The 25,541-nt window shown below is 42.5% G+C and overlaps 1 protein-coding gene across 2 annotated transcripts in view; it reads left to right on the top strand.

Moving 5' to 3' along the window:
- The window catches only part of LOC124613552 (molybdopterin synthase catalytic subunit-like), a 90,346-nt gene extending 65,121 nt beyond the window's left edge, over nucleotides 1-25,225 (top strand). For both annotated transcript variants that reach the window (XM_047142266.1, XM_047142265.1), the window contains exons 2-4: nucleotides 2,373-2,530; nucleotides 24,253-24,365; nucleotides 24,480-25,225. In XM_047142266.1, the coding sequence (XP_046998222.1) occupies nucleotides 2,402-2,530; nucleotides 24,253-24,365; nucleotides 24,480-24,675 (438 nt within the window). In that variant the 5' untranslated portion in view covers nucleotides 2,373-2,401 and the 3' untranslated portion in view covers nucleotides 24,676-25,225. The remainder of the gene's footprint in view (nucleotides 1-2,372; nucleotides 2,531-24,252; nucleotides 24,366-24,479) is intronic.
- Nucleotides 25,226-25,541: the final 316 nt, after the last annotated feature.

The raw sequence follows: 25,541 nt of genomic DNA, 5'->3' as shown, positions 1-25,541 counted from the left end.
AGTAGGTACTGGGAGATGAAGAAGCTTGCACAGGATAGAGTAGCATGGAGAGCTGTATCAAACCAGTCTCAGGACTGAAGACCACAACAACATCTGCAACTCAGCATCTCCGCTATATAGTGAGCAGAAACTTTCCTTTTCATAATATTATTATTACAGGTTATGTGATTATGATGCCATAGTTTGTGAGGTTGTGACATTAGGGCTGTGAACTATCTAACTGGACACTAGTAAGTTTTGTTGAGAAACAAAGATGTCTTATGTTGTAAATATGCAAGTCAGTATTGAAAATTGCACATGGTTGAAATATACAATAGTTAAGCATTACAAGTTATATTGTTGAAGTTTGTCTGGTATGTCTGTTATGTTTGTGTAGCAGTAGCAGTATGTGTCATTGTGGTGGTTTGTGGGTATTTGGGTGGTTGATAGCATCATGTGAAGCTTAAAAGTGGGGATGTGCTCAGCTGTAATTGCTCATTTAGAACCAGCTGGGGATTTTGAGTTAAATGTCTGTCTACCCCAAGTGCTTCTAAGTTTTCTTCCTTTGTTGGCTACATGTAGTACACATGTAGTACTTCTGTGCAGATTTGGTATTTGTGACCTTCCTTCAGCATATGGTCGGCAAAGGTGGAGTTTGACGTATGTAACCTCCAGCTGCAGTTGTGTTCAATCAGCCTCATTGTTATGGCCCTGCCTGTCTGACCAACAAATAGTTTTACACAGTTATTGCTGGGATGGGGACAGCAAAGTGCTGCTCGAGGGAACATACAGTTGTAGCGTGTCGACTGTATTCCGTCAAAAAATTGCCAGAGCGGAAGTGAGTTGCAACAGAGCCAGCTGCAGAGCGACATCCTAGAATGCAGTACAGGGTCCGCTGTTTGACCAGGAGACAGGGCAGCCTGCCCTGAGTCATGAGGGACCTGCCCACTCGCTGGAGGAAGTTCACAGTCGCAGTCAGCTGCACTGCCACACTGTCATCACGGTCGCAGCTGGAGACGTCACTGACAGTGGCATTCAAGTGATGCCATACTCGACCCTGCTCTTTGCACTGTCAGCAGTACCAGATGTCTATTGTTTCATATGAGAGGCAACCAAGCTGTTTCTGATGTACTACAGTTGAGGGCCAAATAAGGAAATTATTTGAACAAATCTACTGTTGTCCTATCATATCATTTCACTCTCCATGGGAGACAATCCAAGGTTCATGGGGGGTTGAAGGAGAGAAGTATAAAGACTTTGGGTGCATTGGTGGAATAGAGGGCTGTGTAATGCTGGAGTGGGAACAAGGAAGCCCAAGAGGGATACGAGAACATAGAATATATTGTAAGGAGAGTTCCCACCTGCGCAATCCAGAAAGGCTAATGTTGGTAGGAACGATCCAGGTGGTATAGGCTGTGAAGTGGTCATTAAGAAGAAAAATGTTATGTTGGGCAGCATGATCGGCAACTGGGTGGTCCAGCTGTTTCTTGGCCACAGTTTGTTGGTGGCTGTTCATCCAGACAGAGACCGTATTGGTTGTCATGCTCATGTAGAATGCAGCACAGTGGTTGCAGCTTAGCTTGTAGATCATATGACTGGTTTCACCTATCCCATGATCCTATCACCTGTGCCATTAAAGGCAGGGCTACCTATGAAACCAGCCTTGTGATCTACAAGCTAAGCTGCAACCACTGTGCTGCATTCTATGTGGGCATGAAAACCAACAAGCTATCTGTCCGCATGAATGGCCACTGACAAATTGTGGCCAAGAAACAAGTGGACCACCCTGTTGCTGAGAATGCTGCCAAACATGACATCCTTCATTTCAATGACTGCTTCACAGCCTGTGCCACATGGATCCTGCCCACCAACACCAGCTTTTCTGAATTGCGCAGGTGAGAACTCTCCCTGCGATATATCCTACATTCCTGATTCCTGTAACCCTCCTGGTCTCCTTGGGTAGTCTCAAATTCTTTTATATCTGTTTCCAGATGGAGAAATCTGTGGGTCTCAAAGCTTGTATTTATCTGCCTAATTATTATTCTTTTCTGCTGCATGATTTGTAGAATTTTGTATGTCCATATTTCATTCAAGATGTTGTCAGGCATATCTGTGAAGTACAATACGGCACATTACAGAGATTTACATGCATTTTATTTAGAGTTATGTGTAACTCATGAAACAGTAGAAAATTTCTTTTGAAATTATGAAAGCTATGTATGTGTTTGATATATACTGTGGTCTAAGAAAGAAGAATACCTATATCGTAATAAATATGATGGAGTGTTTGTACAAAACTGTTTATACAGTTTCTTTCACGTGTTGAAATGAATAATAAACCATTTTGTGACTTCATGTGTAGAGTGAATAAATATCTCACAAAAAATTTGCAGGTTAACTGAGCTAGGAGTTTCGTGTCAAGATGGATTACATAAAAATTTGTGATTCAAAATTAAATGTAGAAGAAGTGACAGATCTAGTCTCATCATCATCATGTGGTGCAATTTCAGTTTTCATTGGGACAACAAGGGAAACATTCGAAAACAAAAAGGTAGGTAGTTGCCATTCATTAGAAGAATGTGCTAGCTTCAGAGCACAGAAACTTGGTCGGGAATAACATAAATTTCAAAAATTCAGTAGAAGTTGTATTATTTTTTGTGACTTATTCATATGACGTATCATGTAAGATCATATCATCTTATTAATCAGTTCTTAAGGAAATATTACACCCTTATCTTACATCAGACATAAAAAATGCAACCAAATCAGTTATTAAATTTGTGCGTGTAATTGGAACTCAAAAATTCCACAGGATTTTCAGTCCTGTCCATAGACCCCACCTTCTCTCCTAACCCAAATTCAATCACACAGGATTGGTGGAAGATTCACTCTCCTTCTCCTGATCTTTAGTGGCAACATTTTTTTCCCACCAATCCCTTGGCCAAAACAGATAAAGAACAAACCATGAACTTTGTCTCTCCCAGTTCATACCTCTATACAACTGTGATCCTCCTCCACTGCAACATAACCACGCCCCTGCTTACTTCCTGGAATTGCTGACCTTCAACCTCATGTTACCTTCACTTTCTAGGCCCCTTCCCATAAACACAAACATCTTGGCAAAGAAAAGAATAGCTGTCCACAACCTTAAAGACAGATCTGGACTTGATTGCCCTTCCTGCTGACAATGGCTTCACCCCTGCCATGATGAACCACAGTGGTTACATGACAGAAGATATCTGCCAACTGTCTGAACCTCCCATCTTCAAGCTGCTACAGTGATCCCTTTCCCAAAGTCCTGCATAGTCTCCAGTCCCCACTCAAATTCCTAGGAACATATGAGAAACTTTCTCACAAATCTGTACCACTCCTCATGCCAGCTACCCCACACACCCACCTTCTACATGCTTCCTCAGATCCACACACCTAACCACTTTGGTTGCTCTATTGTAGCTGAGTACTGTGTTCTCATGGAAAGAATCTCAGCTGTTGTTCACTGACAACTTCAGCATATTGCCTACAGTACACCTTCTCATTTGAAGAACACAAACCACTTCCTTCATCACCTCTTATCTGTCACCACCCTGTTACCACTAGGATACCAACTCGGCAGTATTGACACCACCACCTTTTACACATACCCAGTGCATTCAAACACTACCTCTCTCAATGATGTTGCAACTCCTAACCTTCAGTACTAAGTACTTGTAAACCTGACCAATTATACACTGACTCGAAATCTTTTGTCCTTCAAGGGGAAGATACACAAACAAATCTGCAGTGCAGCCATAGGCATTACACCTTTGTATACCACGCTATACATGAGCAGTTTATAGGAACTATAACTAGCTACTTAAGATCCTAAAATCTTTGTTTGGTTCAAGTTCATTGATCATATCTACAGTACATGATCAGGACCAAGACACTCTATCCTCATTCTTCCATGGCTTCAACATCTTCTCCATATCTGCTTCACCCAGTCCTCCTCGTCCTACATATCGCGTTTCTGGTTGTTGACCTCTACCTCTAATAACCTCTATGCATATCAAACTCATTAACCATCAACAATACCTGCAGTTTGATGGCTGCCACCCATTCTATACAATAATTCCTCTCCCATATCGTCCAGCCAACTCTTGCACATTGTGCTGAAGGTCTTCCTCTCCCATACAATCTGGCCATTCCTTACAGGGTATGCTGAAGGTCTTTCTAAGGCCTCCACAGACAGGCAGCATCCTTCATAGTTCAGAAACAGCTCTCTTGTGCCATATCCTTCAGGCACCTTCACAAACCAGATGCAAAGGATCTATTTATATATTTATTATTTATTTATTTATGGCCTTCACAGACAGGCATGATCCTTCAAACCTAGTTCAGAAACAGGGCTCTTGTAGCATATCCTGCAGGCTCCCTCAGAAACCAGATGCAAAGGATCATCCCAGTCATTACGCAGTATCTCGCCAGACTGGAACTACTTAACTGCAACCTTCACTGGGGCTTTGAATATTAGGAACATCCTGCCCACAATCCTTCCCATCCCTCCCAAAGTGGTGTTCTGTTGTCACCCAACCTATGAAAGATCCTGGTTCATGCTTATGGCACATCTTCTCCTAAACATGGAGTTCTGTGCAGAGGATATCCACAGTAATAACTACTTTGTGGATAATAGCCTGAGCTGATACCCACAGGTACATCTATAGGTATCTAATAACAATAAAAGTTAAAGAATGGTACCATAATAATGATTTTTGTCTATTAGCATCATATGTGATCAATTATTATTATCATCATCATCATTATTATTATTATTATTATTATTGTTATTATTATTAGGTATTGTTTAAGTCACTATTGTTATGCATTTGGAATGGAGTTTCACTATGTTATCTTCAGTGTACAGTGTTTTGGGAAATATGACACAAATAATGCTGGTGTAAAATCAGTGAATGTATCAATGTATCTTTTAAATATATTTACAAGAACACAATGTAACATTTACTACACTGAAAAGCATAGCACGTTAACATGGCTCAGCATTATGGTGAATGAATGTACATTCCATAAGTGAACTATATGACAGACTTTCAACAATATGCAATATGTAGCAACAACTTGTAACATGATTTCATTGAGTTCCCAGTGTTGAGAAAAACTTCCACAGAAAATTTCACATGACCCATTTCATGAAATATGCATAAAAGTGTAACTTAGGGAATGTATCTAGAACATGGTAGGCTATATTGTATTAAAATGTGGCCATGGTTGGCTTCTATATTGTTAGTCAATGAAATGTAAATTACAAGATCTGACAACAGGAGACGAAAATTCAGGTCAGAAACAGGACTGCCATTAGTGTCCCAGCATAGTGAATGATTTAAAATGGTTCATAATGTTTAATATCCACAAATATGAATTAAAGACTTGTGGATGCAAATGATAAGGCAGCTGCGGATGTGGATTTAACTTCTCTTAACTGCACAGACCTTTAGTTATGCACGAAATCTGTCTTTCTTACGCACACACCCATCGCATCCTATTCCAGTTCCATCACAGGCATATCATAATCCATCAGAGGTAGGGCTACCATGAAATGAAAGTTGTCATGCCATATACCAGGTCTCCTGTAATTAATGCGTTGTATTTTGTGTGTGCCTGACTACCAACCAGTTAACCACCAAAATGAATAGCTGATGGCACACTGCACCCAAGAGCAGATGTGACAAGTTGAACACTCAGTGGTGCAGGACCTCAGAGTTATCATTTCAGATAATAGACCCATTTGATGCACAAAATTGTGATACTGGAGCAAAAGTCTGTGGAAGTAACATCAGTTAGCAAAATTGTTATAACCTTTAATCACCAATATTTGCGTGGATATTCAAACACACTCACTTAGAAACAATAGCTCATTACATGATAACAATTCCGTATCTCTTATTCAACTGCCGTGCCGTGACATGCGGCCGGCGCCGTTCGTAGCTAGGTGGCGCTCCCGCGCTCAGCCGAGTTGCAGAGCGCCTCTATCGCCGTTTGCGCGTACTGTCGTGGCGGCACTGTTAAATGTCGTGGCACTGTCACAACACTTTTCCCCCGTTGAAAAAAAAAAAAAAAAAAAAACACTCACTTCCTTGGAGACATGAACAGTGCGGAGACATCCATGGCCTCTTGTGAGGCCCCGAGAAGATCCCGCGGAGAGACACGAGAGTATGGTCGAAAATGTCCAGGACGGAAGCTCGTGCGTGGATCGTGCCTCCTGGACGAGACGATGGGTGAAAACTCCAGAGCATCATCCATAGGTGTCGTGGACCTGGGGGTGTGCTCCAGCGAGATGGGTCCCGGAGAAGGCGGCGTCGCGACTGGAGCCGGTTCCGGCGTACTCGGAAGCGGTAGTGACGTCGGCTGTATCGACACGTACGGTAGATCGGCAGCCGCGACAGGACTGGCTTCTCGGGCTGGTGGAGGCGAAGGAAGGGGCGGTGGCAATGGCGTGGCCACCACTCGTGGGCGTATCTGGTCGTAATGGCGAACAACCGTGCCGTCGTCTGTACATGTTTCACAAAGCCGGCGGCCGCGAAGAGCCTTGACCACCCCTGGAATCCATTTAGGGCGAGATCCATACCCTCGTGCCCACACGTCGGCGCCCACCGAGTATTTTCCCGCACTAGGGGACACAGCACAAGGTCTGACAGGGAGAAGCAGGTGCAGTAGAGTGCGCGGTTGGCGGCCATGCAAGAGTTCAGCAGGGCTGCGATCACCCAGAGGCGTGAAGCGATAAGAACTCAGAAATTGCAGCAGAGCGTCATCTGTGGAAAAATCACTAAGGAATTTTTTCATCTGGCTTTTGAAAGTGCGGACAAGGTGCTCGACCTCCCCATTTGATTGCGGATGGAAGGGCGGTGCTGTAACATGATGAATCCTTTGTCCAGTACAAAAATCACGGAAGGCCTGCGAAGAGAACTGAGGGCCATTGTCCGTGATGATCGTGGATGGAAGACCTTCTAGCGCAAAGATTTTGGACAAAGCCAACGTCGTCGCCGCAGTGGTGGGCGACGGACAGCGAACAACAAACGGAAACTTCGAGAAGGTGTCAATCAACAGTAGCCAATAAGTACTGAGGAAGGGGCCGGCAAAGTCAGCGTGCACCCGTTCCCAGGGCTGCGCCGGATCAGGCCACGGAGAGGGCATTGTACGAGGTGCAGCCAGTTGTTGAGCACACTGACCACACGCAGCAACCATGTGGGCGATGTCCAAATCAATACCGGGCCAATAAACGTGCCTGCGGGCCAGGGGCTTAGTCCGAGAAATACCCCAATGGCCTTCATGCAACAGTTTGTGAACATCTTTGCGAAGAGAGGTGGGCACCACAACCCGTGGAGATGCGCCATCCGTGGCCAGAAGAACACACCATCACGAACAGACAGACGAAGGCGCAAGGCATGGTAGTTGCGAAAGGGATCCGATGCCCGGCCCTTGGTCCTGCCCGGCCAACCCCGTTGAACAAAACCGATCACCTGACGCAGGACCAGGTCCCGTGCAATAGCCGACACGACCTGCGAACCTGTAAGTGGAAAACCCTTGACCGCACGACGTTCTTCCTCATCAATGTGGAAACAGAGTAGTTCATCACAATCGAAAACCGGGTCAGGGAACATCGGCAATCGCGACAATGTGTCAGCATTGGCGTGCTGGGCCGTGGGGTGATAGTGAATCTCGTAGTGAAAACGAGACAAGTATAAGGCCCAACGTTGCAGGTGGTGAGCTGCCTTATCCGGAAGCGACGCCGATGGGCTGAACAGAGAGACCAGCGGCTTGTGGTCGGTGATGAGGTGAAACTTAGAACCATACAAAAAAACGCTTAACTTCTTTAGAGCATAAATGATAGCGAGCGCCTCCTTTTCGATTTGAGAGTAACACCGTTACGCATTGTTGAGGGTCTTGGAAGCATAGGCGATGGGTCGTTCCGACCCATTCTCATACCGATGGGCGAGAACAGCCCCTAGGCCATACTGTGACGCGTCAGTCGCCAGAACCAAGTGCTGACCCAGACGGAATGTGGCAAGACAAGGCGCCGACTGCAAATGAGCCTTCAGGCGGACAAAAGCCTGCTCACACTCGTCGGGCCAACAGAAAGGGACGTTTTTGCGTAACAGCTGATGCAGAGGATGAGCTACCGGCGCCGCGGATGGAATGAATGTGTGATAATGAGCAATCTTGCCTAGAAACACCTGAAGTTCTTTGACCGTAGACGGCCGGGGTAGAGCGTTAATGGCCGCAACGTGCTGACGTAGAGGACGTATACCCTCATGGGACAAGTGGAAACCAAGATACACAATGGAGGGTTGAAAGAACTGTGACTTGGCGAGATTGCACCTCAACCCAGGCGAATGCAAAACCCGAAACAGTGAACGCAAATTGCAAAGGTGCTCCTCAGTGGAGGCCCCCGTGACAACAATGTCATCCAGATAGTTTATGCAGCCGGGAACGGAAGCCGTGAGCTGTTCCAAAAACCGCTGAAAAATGGCCGGCGCACTAGCGACGCCAAATGGTAACCGCTGGTACTGATACTACCCACAAGGAGTGTTGATGACGAGAAATTCCTCAGAAGAAGCATCCAACGGCAACTGATGGTACGCCTCCGGTAAGTCAAGTTTGGAAAAGAACTGGCCCCCAGCGAGGTTGGTAAATAACTCCTCAGGACGGGGAAGAGGATAAGTGTCAATGAGGCTCTGAGCGTTGACAGTGGCTTTAAAATCACCACACAATCGCAGACTCCCGTTTGGTTTAGAAACCACCACGATTGGCGATGCCCATTCGCTGGAGGTAACAGGAAGGAGAATCCCTGAAGCTGTTAACCTGTCTATCTCAGCCTTGACAGGTGCATGCAACGCCACCGGAATAGGGCGTGCCTGGAAAAACTTAGGGCGACGTGTAGGTTTAAGAGTAATGTGGGCTTCAAAATCCTTGGCACGACCCAGACCAGCAGAGAACACGGACGAAAATTCAGAACACAATCCATCCAGCTGTTGATACGGAATATCCTCAGATATGAGGTGCACATCATCATCAATGGAGAACCCGAACAACTGGAAAGCATCATAACCGAACAGGTTTTCAGTGCCCGCATGATCCACCACATAAAACGTGAGGGGCCTAACAACAGACTTGTAGGCAGTGGAAGCATCAAACTGGCCAATTATAGGAATTTTCTGTTTATTATAAGTTCTCAGATTTCGCGTAACTGGAGACAAGGGAGGGGAGCCCAACTCCAAATACGTGCGAGAATTAATGAGAGTTACTGCAGAGCCAGTGTCCACTTGCATGCGAATGTCTTTATCCAGAACACGAACAGTAACAAACAACTTATTTGTTTGAGAAAGCACACAGTTGACATCCATGTCCGATGCCTCGTCCTCGTCGACAGGAACTTTAGGGGACTGACATACAGAAGCAGTATGGCCTTTTTTCCTACATGAATTACACGTGGCCCAACGTTTTGGACACGCGGCCCTGTCATGCTGTACGAAACAACGTGGACAAGAAGGAAGTGCAGAACGAACCTGCTTCTGTGGTTGCTGTTGTCGCTGCGAGTGTTGCGGCCCAACACGACGTTGTTTACGCGAATGAACCGCCGCCACATCTTTGTTCTCCTGTGAAACAGGCAAATTGCTTGTGTCAAAAGTTGACTGTACAGCGCCTACATCACACCACGCGTCTATTTGCGCGCCAGCAGCGTGAGACACTTCAAAGGATTGAGCGATGCTTAGAACTTCCAACAACGACGGGTTTGGCAGTTGTAGGGCATGTTGCCGAACTTCTTTATCAGGAGCAAGCCATAGAATAGCATCCCTAACCATTGAATCAGCATAAGACTCATGATGAGTGTCCGTGACAAACTGACATTTCCTACTCAGACCGTGTAGTTCCGCCGCCCAAGCCCGGTAAGATTGATGGGGCTGTTTCCGACACCGGTAGAACGCCACACGGGCGGCAATGACGTGGGTGTTTTTTCGGTAATAGTTAGACAATAAGTCACACATTTCTTGGAAGGACAGAGAGGCAGGTTCCCGCAGAGGGGCTAACTGAGATAGCAGCTGATAGATCCGTGGGGAAATCCAAGATACAAATAACGACTTACACATAGGAGCGTCGACAATGCCGAAAGCCAAGAAGTGTTGCCGCAAACGCTTCTCATAATCCTCCCAATCTTCAGCGGCCTCGTCGTAAGGAGGGAATGGGGGCAGAGAAGAGGAAGACAGACGATGAGTAAGCGACGTCGACAATGCCTGAATAGCAGCCGTCAGGTGTGTTTGTTGTTCAATGAGCACTTGCATAAGCTGTTCCATGTCTGCCCCGTCACGAACACACAAATCCACAACGCAGTGAAAATATCCGACCTCGTCGCCAAAAAGTGTTATAACCTTTAATCACCAATAATTGCGTGGATATTCAAACACACCCACTTAGAAACAATAGCTCGTTACATGATAACAACTCAGTATCTCTATTCGACTGCCGTGCCATGACATGCGGGCGGTGCCGTTCATAGCTAGGTGGCGCTCCCGCGCTCAGCCGAGTTGCGGAGCGCCTCTATCGCATACTGTCGTGGCGGCACTGTTAAATGTCGTGGCACTGTCACAACAAAAATGTGAACCAGCTCTATCCTGACTAAAATGGAGATACCTGCTCAATGACTGGCATCGCTCTTTTGAGAGAAACTAGATCAGACAGACAAAGAACTGCATGTAAATCAGGAAGGATGGGGTGTCCATTTTGTCCATTGTTTCCAATGGGGCCAAAAGATAAGAATGGATAAAGGTGCTTTTATTTTTGGCTTTTGAAATTGATATATCAACTGAAAATATTAAAGTAATGGTATAGTGCTGCAATGTAAATCTTTTCACTCCATCCCCTTGTGGTGTTTTGAATGTTTGTATTTTGCCATGTCTCTTCATGCTGTATAAGTTATGCTATTTGTGAAAACTCTCAGTCGCTGCTGCACAAGAACTCTCTGTGGGACCAATCACCAATGTGTATCAAGTGTGGACAGCAAAATTCCCCTTGGTGTGTGAACTGCTCCATTCTAAAACAAGAAAGAAATGTACAGGATAACAAAAACTTTGACTTCCCTTTGTGCTTTGATGCAAAGAAAAAATATGAATATCTACATCCAGTTACCGAACGAGGTAGCGCAGTGGTTAGCACCTCAGACTCGCATTTGGGAGGACGACGGTTCAATCCCATCCTGATTTAGATTTTGCGTGATTTCCCTAAATCGCTCCAGGCAAATGCCAGGATGGTTCCTTTGAAAGGGCACGACCAACTTCCTTCCCCGTCTTTCCCTAATACAATGAGACCGATGACCTCGCTGTTTGGTCTCTTCCCCCAAACGACCCAACCCAACCCTCTACATCCAGTTCCATTGAAAACAAATTTTGCGAACACAGTAACTAAGCTCTTGTCTATAGCAAGGATGAAGACACCCTCAATGTCAGTGTCCTTGTGGCCATATGAATACATATTTTTGTGAGGAGGACAGGATGCCTTCCTCCTATGTTCCCAATGCACCTGCATCAAGGATCGCAGTTCCCTACCCCCTGCCAGTAAAGAGTCCTCCTCAAGCAGCATCCCTAAGGAGATGTTACTTTCCTCTGCAACTACTGTTGTCAAAAGTGGACACGGATCTGCCAGCTCCAGCATTGCTTGAGGACATTATATCTTAAACATCAGAACAACTACTGTAGAGACCCATGCCTTTTCTTCACAGGTGGGGAACAATTTGCATTGTGCCAGACACTAATGAATATTCTTGGTATCCCGTTAGATGGCAGTATTCATCTGACCCTACTGTTATTCCAGAACACTTTGTGGCACAATGCAATCGAACATCTGCAACTGACGATTAGTTATATGTTTCCTTCTGTGTGAAAGACGGGTAGAGGATAACAGCCTCTCCTTCATTACACAATGTCTTGAACCATATAATGCTCCTTTCAGTAAATTCGAACTCATCGGCACTCTGGTCCTTGGCCACAATGTGTCATTGGGACCTGATCGAATTCACAGTCAGATACTATACCTATATGTGGTGTCAACATATGCTTATAGCCTTTAATTGTATCTGGTGTGAGGGTGAGCTCCTAACCCAGTGGAGAGAAAGCACAATTGTCCCAGTCTTGAAACCAGGTGAAAATCTGAATGAGATGGACACTGATAGAGCCATCAAGCTAACAGATGTTCTGTGTAAGCTGCTTGCTTGCTTGCTTGAATGAATGGTGAATTGGAATCTGTGTCAGTCTGTTGAGACAAGGCATCTTTTGCCCAATTCCCAGTATTGATTTTTAGAGGGCTGGTGCACACTGACCACTTAATTTGCCTGGAGTCCATTATAAGAACAGGTTTTTCGTGTTGCCAACATCTCATTCCTGTCTTCTTTGGACTTAAGAAATGCCTATGATGCCTCAGGACATTACCTTGTCCTTATAACACACTGGGTGAGTGAGATTTCAGAGGACCTCTCCTGATTTTTGTCCAGAATTTTCTACTGTTCAGTTGTTGCGCATTCCAAGTTGGCGCATCCTTCAGTACCCTCCAAGCACAGAGAATGAAGTCTCACAGGGACCAGTGCTGGGAGTTGAAGCACTATAATAAAATGGAACACCTACACCCATCTTTATAATGTCATTTATTATATGGCTACCAGTTTCCGTGTTTTGATGCACCATCTACAGGCCTTAACTGACACCGAGGGGGTTAACACCATCTATATACACGATTCATCAGTGGCCAACATCTATAACTGGTTTTCATAGACTACCTGTAACAGTGGTGATGTCTCTCCAACTGTCAACTAACAGGGGAAACATTCAAAACAGAACGTCTGTTCTGAATGTTTCTGTAGTCAGTTGATAGTTGATGGTTAGAGAGACAACATCGCTACTACAGGTAGTCTGCAAAAATCAGTTACTAATGTTGACCTATGATGAACCGTGACACAGATGGTGTTAACACCCTCAGCATCAGTTAAGGCCTGAAGATGGTGCACTGAAACACCGACACTGGTAGTCATATAATAAATGACATTATAAGGATAGCTGTAGATGTTCCATTTTATTACATAAGTGAACAGCCGAAGTCCCTCAGACCTCCAATCACAAACACGGACATACAAAAATATTGAAGCATTGGTGCTTAGGGTCTTGCCATCTTTATATGGTGTAGACTTGTATTCACTACTGTTTTTCAACCTTACATTTTGCTGCACACCAGCTGCAGGGCACTGTGAGTGAAACACAGTCTTGGGCTTTCAACCATTACTACCAAATTTTCACTGCCAATGTAGAAATGTTAATCCATACACAGAACTGTATCATCATAATGAAATGCTCAATATGATAGTGTCATACTGTCATCTTGCTTTTTGGGAATTTTATTTGATGCCCAGTGTACATGGTTGCCAGATATTCCCCAGCTTAAAAAGAAGTGCCTGTTGAAATTTGGCAATCTGGACTGCCTCACCCACACCACAGGATGTGGAGCACTCCACCTTCATGCACCTTTACAAAGCCTTTGTCTTATCTCGGCCTTATTATTGGAGTCTGGCCTATGAATTGGACACACCACTGCTGTTATGGATACTGAAACCAGTGCAACATTGCAGGATCCAACTTGTGACTGGTGCCCAGTGAACAGTCTACTGGCACAGGGTGGGATTCCTCCTTTTACAAACCATATACCACCAATTACTACTGAATCATGCAATAAATGTCCTCTGCTATCCTAAATGCACAAATCACCGTGTTGTTTTCCCCAGTATGGGAACATGAACAGTAAAATCTCTTGTGTGAACTACATTCTGTTCCATATACTGAATTGTGTGGTCTAACTCTTATCCCTTTATGCTTCTCAAGAGAGTATGTGGCCAGGAAACAAAGTGATGTTACCAACTAAGTAATTTGTTGTCCTTATTTTATGTAGTATCAAATGTCTTTAGCCCTGGACAGTGGATGCTTTTCCATTACCAGTAAATTTACATTAAAGAATTATTTTCATATCATAATATTTACATCCTTAATCAAAGGTTACGTGAATTCACTGAACTGACTGCTGTACTCATGTCCTGTATCATTATTACATTTTAGCATACTCTTATCCTCTCCCTCCTATTTCATTCACAATTGGTGCATAGGATGGCCAACTTTCAGTGAGCTACTATAACATATTGAAACTAGCATCAGTGACCATGAGGCAGTTGTAGCAACCATTATTACTTAAGTACAAAGGACATTCAAACTAAGTAAGAAGATTTACATACTTAGTAATCGAATGGCTGTGATAGCTGTGTGGGGGGTGGGGGTGGGGGGGAGGCAGTAGGTAAATACATCACTCCTACACTCCTATAGGGTCTGCGATGACAAAATTAGACTAATTACAGCACACATAGAAGAGGCATTTATGCAGTCATTTGTCCCACGTTTGGTACCTGGTTGGAATGAAAGAAACCCATAACATGTACTATCATGCTAAGTACCCTCCATCAGGAACTTCAAAATGGTTTGCAGAGTATGTATGTAGATGGAGATGTAGAAGCACTTTTTTTTTTTTTACTTGTCATGGATGTTTCAAGATAGATATGTGGATTGAAGTATTGTTTTATCAGTATTTTGCAGAATGTTACTGCTATAAATTTTAATAGTTAGCCTGTAAATACTTTTGGATTAAAGGAGGCCACTCACCGGAAAGTAGAAGTGTTGTATTATTGATAGGCAGACACATAAAGAAAGTAAAAAACTTGCTAGCTTTCGGAGTAATCCTTTTTAGAGCCAGAGTGCAAAGACACACACACACACACACACACACACACACACACACACACACACAAAACCTACCTGTGCCCATAAGTGTGGTGGCAGGATGAGTAAGGGAGTGGAGGATGTGTTGCAAGGATAACTCCCACCTATGTAGTTCAGAGAAGCTGGTGGTGGAGGCAAGGATCCAGATGGTCTGGATTGTGAAGCAGCCATTGAAACTAAGCATGTTACGCTCAGCTGCATGTTGTGCTACTGGGTGGTCAGCTTTATTCTTGGCAACAGTTTGGTGATAGCCATTTATCTCGGTTGACAGCTGGTTGGTAGTCATACTGACATAAAAAGCTGTGCAATGTTTGCAGCAGAGTTGGTATATGACATGCATCGACAGGCACTGGCCAGCCTCTTACAGGGTAGGATAAGCCTGTGGTAGGACTGGAGTAAGAAGTGCTTGTGGGTGGTTTTGGTAGATCTTGCACCTTCATCAGGCTTTGATTATCTTTGAGCATGCCCATAAATGAGGGATATCTTACACATGATTCACCCTTCCTATAGTGTTGTTCCATCTCCCACCCAACCTGCATAATATCCTAGTCCACCCCTATGCCACCCCCAACCCCAACTCTTTGCCACAGAACTGTATCCTTGTGGAAGACCACGGTGCGAGACCTGCCCATTCCACCCACTCATGCTTACTACTCCAGTCCTGTCACAGGCTTATACTACCCCATAAAAGGCAGGGCCACCTGTGCGAACAGCCATGGCATACAAGGTGTGTTCAAAAAGAAACTGAACTTTTGAAATAATGCACCATCCAGCAGAGAGAGCACACTGCAGCTACTGAACACACCTACCAACAGGTTTAAACAACAAATTGCCATTTGCCTCATATCACTCGGACAATTAGCAAGCGAACCACAGCTGCTGAAGTAAGCACGTGTACAGCCTGCTCATCGGTTTGGTGCAATGAAGGAACTTGAAGAACAATGTGTGTGTGTGTGTGTGTGTGTGTGTGTGTGGTTCTGTGATGTTTCCAAATCTGAACGTCCTTCCACATCAACATATGATGGCCATGTGGATAGCATTGATGCTATGATTCCCAGAAATCATTGTTTAACTGTTCAGGAAACTGCTGAGGAGGTGAGCATCAAATTTTGACTGAAAAACTGGAGATGCGTGGTGTCGGTGCAAAATTCGTACTGCATTTGTTGACTGAAGATTAGAAATGATCATTGAAATGTGTGAGGAACTGCTTGCTGTTTTTAGTGACAATGGAAACTTTCTTAAGAACATCTTAACAGGCGGTGAAATGTGGGCGTATGGCTGTGGTGCTGAAACGAGCAGTGGGTGGGCAAAAGGTCACCTAATCCAAAAAAAGCATGCATGCGTCAGTCAAAGATCAAGGTGGTGATGGTTGTGTTTTTTGACTACAAAGGCATTATCCTTCATGAATTTGTGCCATGTGCTCAGATGGTAAACAAGGAAGTTTACCAGGGATTCCTAGTGCATGTAAGGTATGCTGTGCACAGCTTTTTATGTTAGTATGATTACCAACCATCTGTCCTCCAGGATGAACGGCCACTACCAAACCGCTGTCAAGAATAAAATTAATCACCCAGTGGCACAACATGCAACTAAGTATAACATGCTCAATTTCAGTGGCTGCTTTGCGATCCAAGCCATCTGGATTCTTCCCTCCACTGTCAGCTTGTCTGAACTATGCAGATGGGAGTTATCCTAGCAACACGTCCTTCACTCCTCTAATCATCTTAGCCTCAATCTCCGGCAACACACTGTCATCATGCCCAGCATGTGATCCTGCCACTCCTCCCTCCTTCCCACCAAGGCACAACCCACTCACCTCGACCTCTCTGCCTGCCCCCCCTGCCCCCCCCCCCTTCCTCTCTTTTACTCTGAATGTGTTTTCTGTGTACTGTAGCTCGAAAAAGGATTACTCAGAAAGCTAACAAGTTTTTTTTTTTCTTTTGTTATGCATGTGCCTATGTGCCTTTCAACATTTCAACACTTTTACTTTTCAGTCAGTGCTGTACTTTAATCCAAAAGTATTACCATTCTATCAGAACTTTTCTACAAAGCTGCTAATAAGCCTCACTGTGGTGCACAACAGATATCTTGTAGTGTCTGCCACTGGAGTTGGAAGAACACACCCATCCTCCCCTCACCTTAATTAATCTGTGAAAAAATACACAGTTTATGTTTCTCTATTATTCCTATTTGGTAAAGATCCAAACTTATGAGCAATATTCAGAAATAGACTAAACAAGGGTTATGTAAGTTACCTTCTAAGCAAATGAGCTTTACTGCCACAATACTAGAATAAAAATCTCTTTGTAAACAATGTGTGAGCAGATAGGGTTCAGAATGGGGTTTTATATTCTGATACAAAAGTCTTTTAACCAGTTTCTGGCAGACATCAAACAGGAAATGGGGAATCCTGCTACTCACCTCGTAGGAGAGGTGTTGAGTCACAGACAGGCACAGTGAAAAATAATGTTAGAAATGTTCATCTTTTGGACTATGCCTTCATCATTGTCTTAATGCTGAACATTTCTAACATTATTTTTCATTGTGCCTCTCTGCAACTCAGCACCTCCTCTTTATGTTGAGTAGCAGGATTCCCCATTTCCTGTTTGATGTCTGCCAGAAACTGGTTAAAAGACTTTTGTACCTATGTGATGAGTAGCAATCTATCCTTTCCATATAGTTGTTATTCCTTCCTGGACTTTCCATTGTTTGAAATACTTTATTTGCCAACCTCACAATTTATCATAATATTTTGACTTTGGGATGTAAATTCTGCTTAACATCAGTGCTCATATTAAACAGGTCTTTAACTTTTCCATTATACAGATGGCTGATAGTATTCTCTGAAATCAGCAAAATTACAGAAATCATACATGTTTAATAGATAGTGTTAGATAAAAACAAGTACTGAGTAGTATAAGAGTAATTGTTCACAATGAAAAATGTGAGTAAATCAACACTAGTAGTGGATTAACACTAGTCTTAATTTATTGCTAGTTTGTTTTACAGATGTTACCTGCAATGGCTGCTCTTTATGAGCAACTGTAGTTCTTATTACCCCTGAGAAGCGCTGTTTCCCATTCTACAACGGTATGAATAACACAAAACATATTATTAAAGAAAAGCTATGCTTGAAATACAGAAAAGTTAATGAGGAAAAAAGTTGAGACGGAAAAAATTATAAACATAGTGGGCGAATATGAAATTTGACATCCCTAAAGTACTCTGAATCTTGACATTTGCTCTTTGTAACTACAGGATAGTTATAATTAAGCTTTTGCTACTTGAGCCAATGTAGAAGGAAAACTGTTTACTGTATAGGCACCCAATTTCATAGGAATGATGTTCATTCTGTGTGAAGCAGGACTTGCATTGTTAGTAGTGTTAGTGTCATGACTTGCCATTAGGCACCAATACTGGTGTAGTGACATGGTGTTGAAACACAAGCATAAGATTGCATTACAGTTGCAGACAGTCAAGAAGGATCTGGACAAGGTAGCAGGGCTTTACTCCTAAAGCTGCTTTATTAAAACAACAGCAATATTTCTGTGTTCGTCATGAGTATTGACACATTAAAGGAATTGGGAGGGTTCCTCTTTCTGCACTGGTATTGAAGAACATGTTTCAGAAGTTCAAGCAGTGCAAGAGCTGTGTCACAACAGCCAACATCCGACCTGAGATGTTTCTGGCAGTAGTAGAGCAATCTCTAGTGTGGTTACAGGCTGTCAGAATGCAGATGGTCATCACATTGAGCAACAATGTAAACATGATATACAGTTAACAAATGTTACGCTCTTGTGTGGAAATTAAAATATGTTTCTGTCAATGGTTTTTTCATTGTTTCTCATCCACGTGACCTCACAAATGTTTCCACAAACTTTCTTTATCCTACAATCACTTGTTTCTCATGGGGACCCTTTCAAGCAGCAAAAGTTTAATTATAATCATCCTGTACAAAAATCTTACTGAAGGCTTAAGCATTATATTTAATGACTTGGATGAAAGGCCTTCAGAAATAACAAACAGAAAATATTAAAACCATTTCACTAAATTATGCATTCAGATCTAAAATTCAGAGTTAAGACCTATATGCTGGTATAAAAATTGTTAAAAAATATTCCCAGTATAAAGCAGGAAAAGGTATTTTTGGCAATTTGTGGTGAGGTCTTATTGGACCAAACTACTGAGCTCATTGGTCCCTAAGCCTACACACTACTTAATCTAACTTAAACTAACTTACACTAAGACAACACACACCCATGCCCGAGGGAGGACTCGTACCTCCGACGGGGAGAGCCGCGGACCATGACGAGGTGCCTCAGACTGCGCGGCTACCCCGTGCGGTGTAAAACGTAATATTTTTCATCTACTGCCCTTATAAGGTAACTGAATGTCCAAGCAGAGGTCTGCTAGGAGCTTATACAAAAGAGAAATATCTGTACTTGCCTAAACAACTAAACAAATATTTAATATCCTAAATGATAGTCACTGGAAGAACTTTCTCAGAAGCAATGTCTGTTCTGGGTTCAGTTAACAAACTAATGTGGTCAATCATAATTACAGAAAGCTGAAAGCTCCTCATTGGTGGGGGGGGGGGGGGGGGGGGGGGAATACTTCATGAGTTAATTTGACATGAATATGATGGACAGATGGCTAAAAATGCCTGACAATAAATCTATATTTGAAACATCCTGGAAGATTAAAACTGTGTGCCAGTCCTGGACTCGAAGCTGAGACCTTCCCCATTTGCAGACAAGTGCTCTAGTGACTGATATATCCAAACAGAACTCATGACCCCCTCCCCTCCTTCCCAGCTTTACTACCAATATCTCATTTCCTACCTTCCAAACTTCACAGAAGTTCTGATGCATACCTTGTGGGAGTAGCACTCCTGGAAGAAAGGATATTGCAGAGACATGGCTTAGCCATAGTCTAAGAGAATGTTCCCAAAATAAATTTTAATTCTGCTGGGGCATGTGCACTGATTATGCTGGAAAATTCATTCTAGAAACAATACCGTAGGCTGAGGCTAAGCCGCATGCAGTGTCTTTTCTTCCAGGATTGCTAATTCTTCAAGGTGCACAGGAGAAGGTAGGTGACGAGATACTGGTGGAAAGGAATCTGTGAGGGGGCTCATGAGTTATCCTTCGATATCTCAGCTGGCAGAGCACTGGGCTGTGAAAGGTGAAGATCTCAGGTTCAAGTCCTGGTCCAGCATATAGTTTTAATCTTCCAAGAAGTTTCAAATCAGTGCAGTCTCCACATCAGAGTAAAAATCCATTGTGGAAACAAATCAGTAGGTCAATGATTCAATTTCAAATAGGCGGTAGGATTTTTTTCTGTTATATATTATTACCTTCGTCCCTGGTAAAGACTTGTTTATGTAAAATAATCAATGTTGTAATGTTTACATGCAGTGTAGATTCCGCCAGTCTAATCTTGATTTTTGTGGGCTGTGGACTTCTTGAATAGTATTTGGACTCTGCTGCGTGTATCTTTGACAGTATCTGGCTACTGACTCAATCTTATACAAACAATTTCTGTTCCAGTCATTTAGTTCATACCACAAAAACATGCATGATTTGGACTTTGTATATTTCCCATTTGTGAGAACTGCCTGTATTTGCACTTTGCAAACTAACCTAGTCCTTGTCTAATAAATAGTATTTCAAACCAGCAAATTTTTTAGCTCTATGTATTCATAGTACGCCTTTTCAGATCTAAAGAATAGTTATGATTTATTATGAAACTGTACAAATTTATTATGAAACTACAAAAATGGAGTGTCAGTCTTAAAATGCATACACAGATGTCTTGCACTAGTGGCTATTAAATAAAATCATCGATTGCATTATTACAGGGGATTCACAGCCATTATTTCCATTCACAGAGGCTTCATCAGACATTTATTTGATGTTCTTTGTAGGCCTGCCTCTCCCTCGGGATCTTCATTTGTCTAATGTGCACCCCACGCAATAGTGTATTTACCATTCACCACTGGCCAGTTGGCTGTAGGCAAGGACCTTGAATATAAAAAAGGAATCACCTTATCAACTTCAAGCTAGATGTACTTGTTCATTTACATTTCACTAATTATTATTATTATACTGCCACTGAGAACATATTACAAACATAAATATTATGAGGGGGATTCAATAAGTAAAGAAACACATTTGTTTCCTTGACCAATTTTTGTTAAAAAAAATTAATTTTCTTTGTGACGTGCTTAAACATTCTGCTGTCATCTCATATATTTTCAGTCCGGTAGATGGCAGCACTACACTGAGGTGATAAAAGTCATGTATACTATGTAATGTCGTGTCAGATTTCCTTTTGCCCGGCTTAGTGCAGCAACTCAACGTGACCTGCACTTAACAAGTCGTTGGAAGTCCCCTGCAGAAGTATTGAGCCATGCTGCCTCTTTAGCCACCCATAACTGTAAAAGTGTTGCTGGTGCAGGATTTTGTTCATGAACGGACCTCTCGATTATGTCCCTCAAATAAGAACGAAGGAATGTGAGTCCAATATGCTAACCACTGTGTCACTTGGTATGTCCAATAAGTAATCGATGGGATTCATTTTGGGCATTCTGACTGGCTAAATCATTCACTCAGATTGTCCAGAATGTTCTTCAAGCCAGTCACAAACAATTGTGGCCCAGTGACATAGTGCATCGTCATCCATGAAAATCCTATCACTGTGTAGGAACATGAAGTCCATGAAGATCTGAAAATGGCCTCCAAGTAGCTGAACATAACAGTTTCCCGTCAATGATCAGTTCCATGTAATGTAAACGCATCCCAAAACATTATGGAGCCACCACCAGCATGCATAATGCCTTGTTGACAACTTTGATCCATGGCCTCGTAGGGTCTGTGCCCCACTGGAACTCTACAGTCGGCTCTTAATACTACTGAAATTAGGAGTCATCTGACCAGGCCACAGTTTTTCAGTCATCTAGGGTCCAAGTGATGTGGTCATGAGCCCAGGAAAGGCACTGCAGGGGATGTCGTGCCATTAGCAAAGACACTTTCGTCGGTCATCTACTGCAGTAACCCATTAATGCCAAATTTTGCCACACTGTCATAATGGATACATTCATCATACATCCCATGTTGATTTCTGCAGTTCTTTGAAGCAGTGTTGTATGTCTGTTAACACTGGCGACTCTACACAAACACCACTGCTCTTGGTCATTAAATGAAAGCCATTGGCCACTGTATTGTACATGTTGAGAGTTAATGCCTGAATTCTCAGCACATTCTTGACACTGTGGATCTCAGTATATTGAAGGTCCCTAACAATTTCCAAAATGGAATGTCTCCAACATCTAGCACCAACTACCATTCCATGTTTAAAGTCTGTTAATTTCTGTCGTGCAACCATAATCATGTCGGAAAGCTTTTCACGAGTCACCTCCACTAATGCACTGCCATTTTATACCTTGTCGTCACGATACTGCTGCCATCTGTATATGTGCATATAATTATCCCATGACTTTTGTGACCTCAGTGTATAAGCAACTGACAAAATGGCATCTGCAACCTTAGGTGCATTCCAATCAACGAAGAGTTGCTGAATTTCTTTTAGCAGAAAATCAGACAATTACAGATATTCACAGGCATTTACATAATGTCTACAGACACTGGGCATTGTATAAAAGCATGAGAGAGTACTGGGCAGAGCTTCTGTCATCAACAGAAGGAGGAGAATGAAATCTGTCGATATCCCACATGCAGGCGTATCCCACTTAACTTTGACACCTGCCTGCAATGTGCAGATACTATTATTCAAGACAACTGGCAAATAACGATCAAGCAGAGCTTCTGTCATCAACAGAATGAGGAGAATGAAATCTGTCGATATCCCACATGCAGGCATATCACACTTAACTTTGACACCTGAAATGTTGCAATGTGCAGATACTATTATTCAAGACAACTGGCAAATAACAATCAAGCAACTCAGTGCTCAACTTGACACATCTGTTGGTAGTGCTGACTCACTTGTTAACCTATTATCGTATCTAGAGATTTGTGCCCACAGGGTTCCTCGAAACATAACTGCAGAACATAAAGAGGAAAGTAGGAACATCTGTGCTGAATTGCTTTGACTTTGAGACAGATGGGGATGATTGTCAAACATTGTCACAGGCAATGAAACATGTATTCACTATTTTAAACCTGAAATGAATCAGCAGTCCACAGAATGGTGCCAAACAATGTTTCCTTTGAAGCAGTAGTTTCGGACAATACCCTCAGCTCATAGTCATGGCTACAGTCTTCTGGGACTCTGAAGGGGTTATTCTGTTTGATGTCCTCCCTCATGGTCAAATGATCAACTCCGAAGTCTGTTCATAGACTCGTAGCAATTGAAGAAACGAATATAGCATGTTCATGGCCTCAAAAGTGAGACTGCACTTCTCGTTCTTCATGATTATGTAAGGCCACTTCCAAGTCTGCACACTGAAGAGGAGATCACAAAACATAAGTGGACTGTTCTCGCTCACTTGTCCTACAGCTCATGTCTCGCACCTTCTGAGTCCATCTCTGTGGCTTACTGAAAGACTGACTTCACTGAAAGCAGTACAGCAATGATGGCTAAATTAATGATGCAACAAGAATTAGGCTGAGACACAGGCCAATAGAGTGATGTCATGACAGCATATGAGCTTTCACATTAAGGTGGTATGAGGCTATACAGCTGAACGAAGATTACATTTAAAAACAGGGCTTAATAGCCACAGAATTGGGGAACAATGTAGTATATTTAAATGGTGAATGAAACTGTTCTACTGTGAGAAAATATGTGTTTCATTACTTATTGAATAACCATAGTAAATATTATGCATTTTCAAACGTCTTGAGGGTTCTGCTGCTTTACAAAATTTACTGCTTTGGCTTCAGATAATATGGTATGCCAATTGTTGTTCTGACTGAGTCACACTTTATCTTTCTGTAATCAAAGAGTGCTCTAAAGACAACTAGTATACATTGAACATGTGTGTGGTTATTGTATAAGTTGAGCTGTTAGTATAGTAATTCAGATATGGAAACATGTGGTCAGCTGAGAGTTGTGCATATTGACAAGATGGTTTAAGGTTTGAAAAAATTTCCTACAGAGGCTTGTGATGCAAGTGTCCTGCTATTGTAAACAAGACCATGAATATAAAGCACTCACATGCCAGATTGCGGAGTCTAGCTGGTATTCTGAGACTGACATATGAGCATTTAGCAAAGACATACTGAGCCACCATTCATAGGACCATAGTGGTGCCCTACCTGTTGTGTTGTCCAGACTTGATTTCCAGCAGACTACTGCCTACCTCCACATCTCTTGCATTGTCCAAGAAATTTTCCATGAACAGCCTTTACTCTTATACTTTCAATTAGAATAATAAAATTCCTTGTCATTATTGCTGTAGGTGTTGCAACTTCAGTATGAAGCATACATCCCAATGGCAGAAAAAGTACTCAAACAGATATGTGAAGATATCAGGCAGAAGTGGAAAGTAGAAAATATTGCTATATATCACAGGTAAAATAACTAGAAATTTTTGTTTTACCATTTAAATGCTAAATAATTTACAGTTCTAACAAGCAAGCTTCTCTCTCAGCTGAAATATGTATAGCTCACTGCTTTAATTTTTAGATTAGGCACTGTCCCTGTCAAAGAAGCAAGTATTGTAATAGCCACTTCATCACCTCATCGAGCTGCTTCTCTTGAAGCTACTCATTTTGCTATTGATGCAGTGAAAGCTAAGGTTCCAATATGGAAGAAAGAAATATATGCTTCAGATGAACCACAGTGGAAAGAAAACACAGAATGTACATGGAAGAAATCCTGATACAGTGTAACCTCAACTATGTTGCAATTATTTTCAATTGTTAATTAACTGGGAATTGTGTGAAAGTACTATAGGAAACACTTTGAATTATGTAGCTAATGGGAAACAAAATATGTAGATATTGGTGGTGGTTTTAGTGTTCTATGCTTGATGATTGTGTTCTGTGTGAACTTTTGAGATCATTGAAGTAATTAGCTCCAAGCAGTAAATATACTGCAACTGCATGATTTACGTAAACCACAGAAAACAATTAGTGTGTTATATTGCTCTATTTTGTTTTTGAATCGCTATTTATGTATAATTACAGTCTCTGTCATTTAACAAATTTTGCTTTGTGGATTGATATATTCATAGCATGAATTATTTAGTGTGATGGACAACCCCTAGTCACATGATTGAGAGCACTGCTTCATTAATAATATTGATTTCACTATTTTGTCAGAAAAGTGTTAAAGTATATTTTGTGGAAAAAAAGTTTTTTCTAGATTACAAATGTATAAAGTTTAAAACTGTTTAAAAATGGCAGAAATAAATGATTTGACAGTAATAATTCTATTGGTATGTATTATGCAAGTACCCTCCCCCAAGAAAAATACACTGATGAGCCAGAAAATTATAAGCACTTGCTTAATAAATAGTGTGTTGGTCCACCTATGGAACACACTGCAGCAGCAGTTCTGTAGGTAGGTATTCAAGAAGTCCTTGGTAGTTTTCTGGAAGTATGTGGCACCAATATGTATGCATAGGTCACACAGTTCCCACAAATTACAAGCTCATGGTTTGTGGGTGTAGATCTGGTGCAGAACTGCATCCTAGATATTTTCCATTGGGTTTGGAACAAGCAAATCTGGTGGGCAAGTCAATGT

Source organism: Schistocerca americana, chromosome 4 (assembly GCF_021461395.2).
Source record: "Schistocerca americana isolate TAMUIC-IGC-003095 chromosome 4, iqSchAmer2.1, whole genome shotgun sequence".
NCBI classification, from domain to species: Eukaryota; Metazoa; Arthropoda; class Insecta; order Orthoptera; family Acrididae; genus Schistocerca; species Schistocerca americana.
This window is presented reverse-complemented; position numbering and strand designations above follow the sequence as displayed.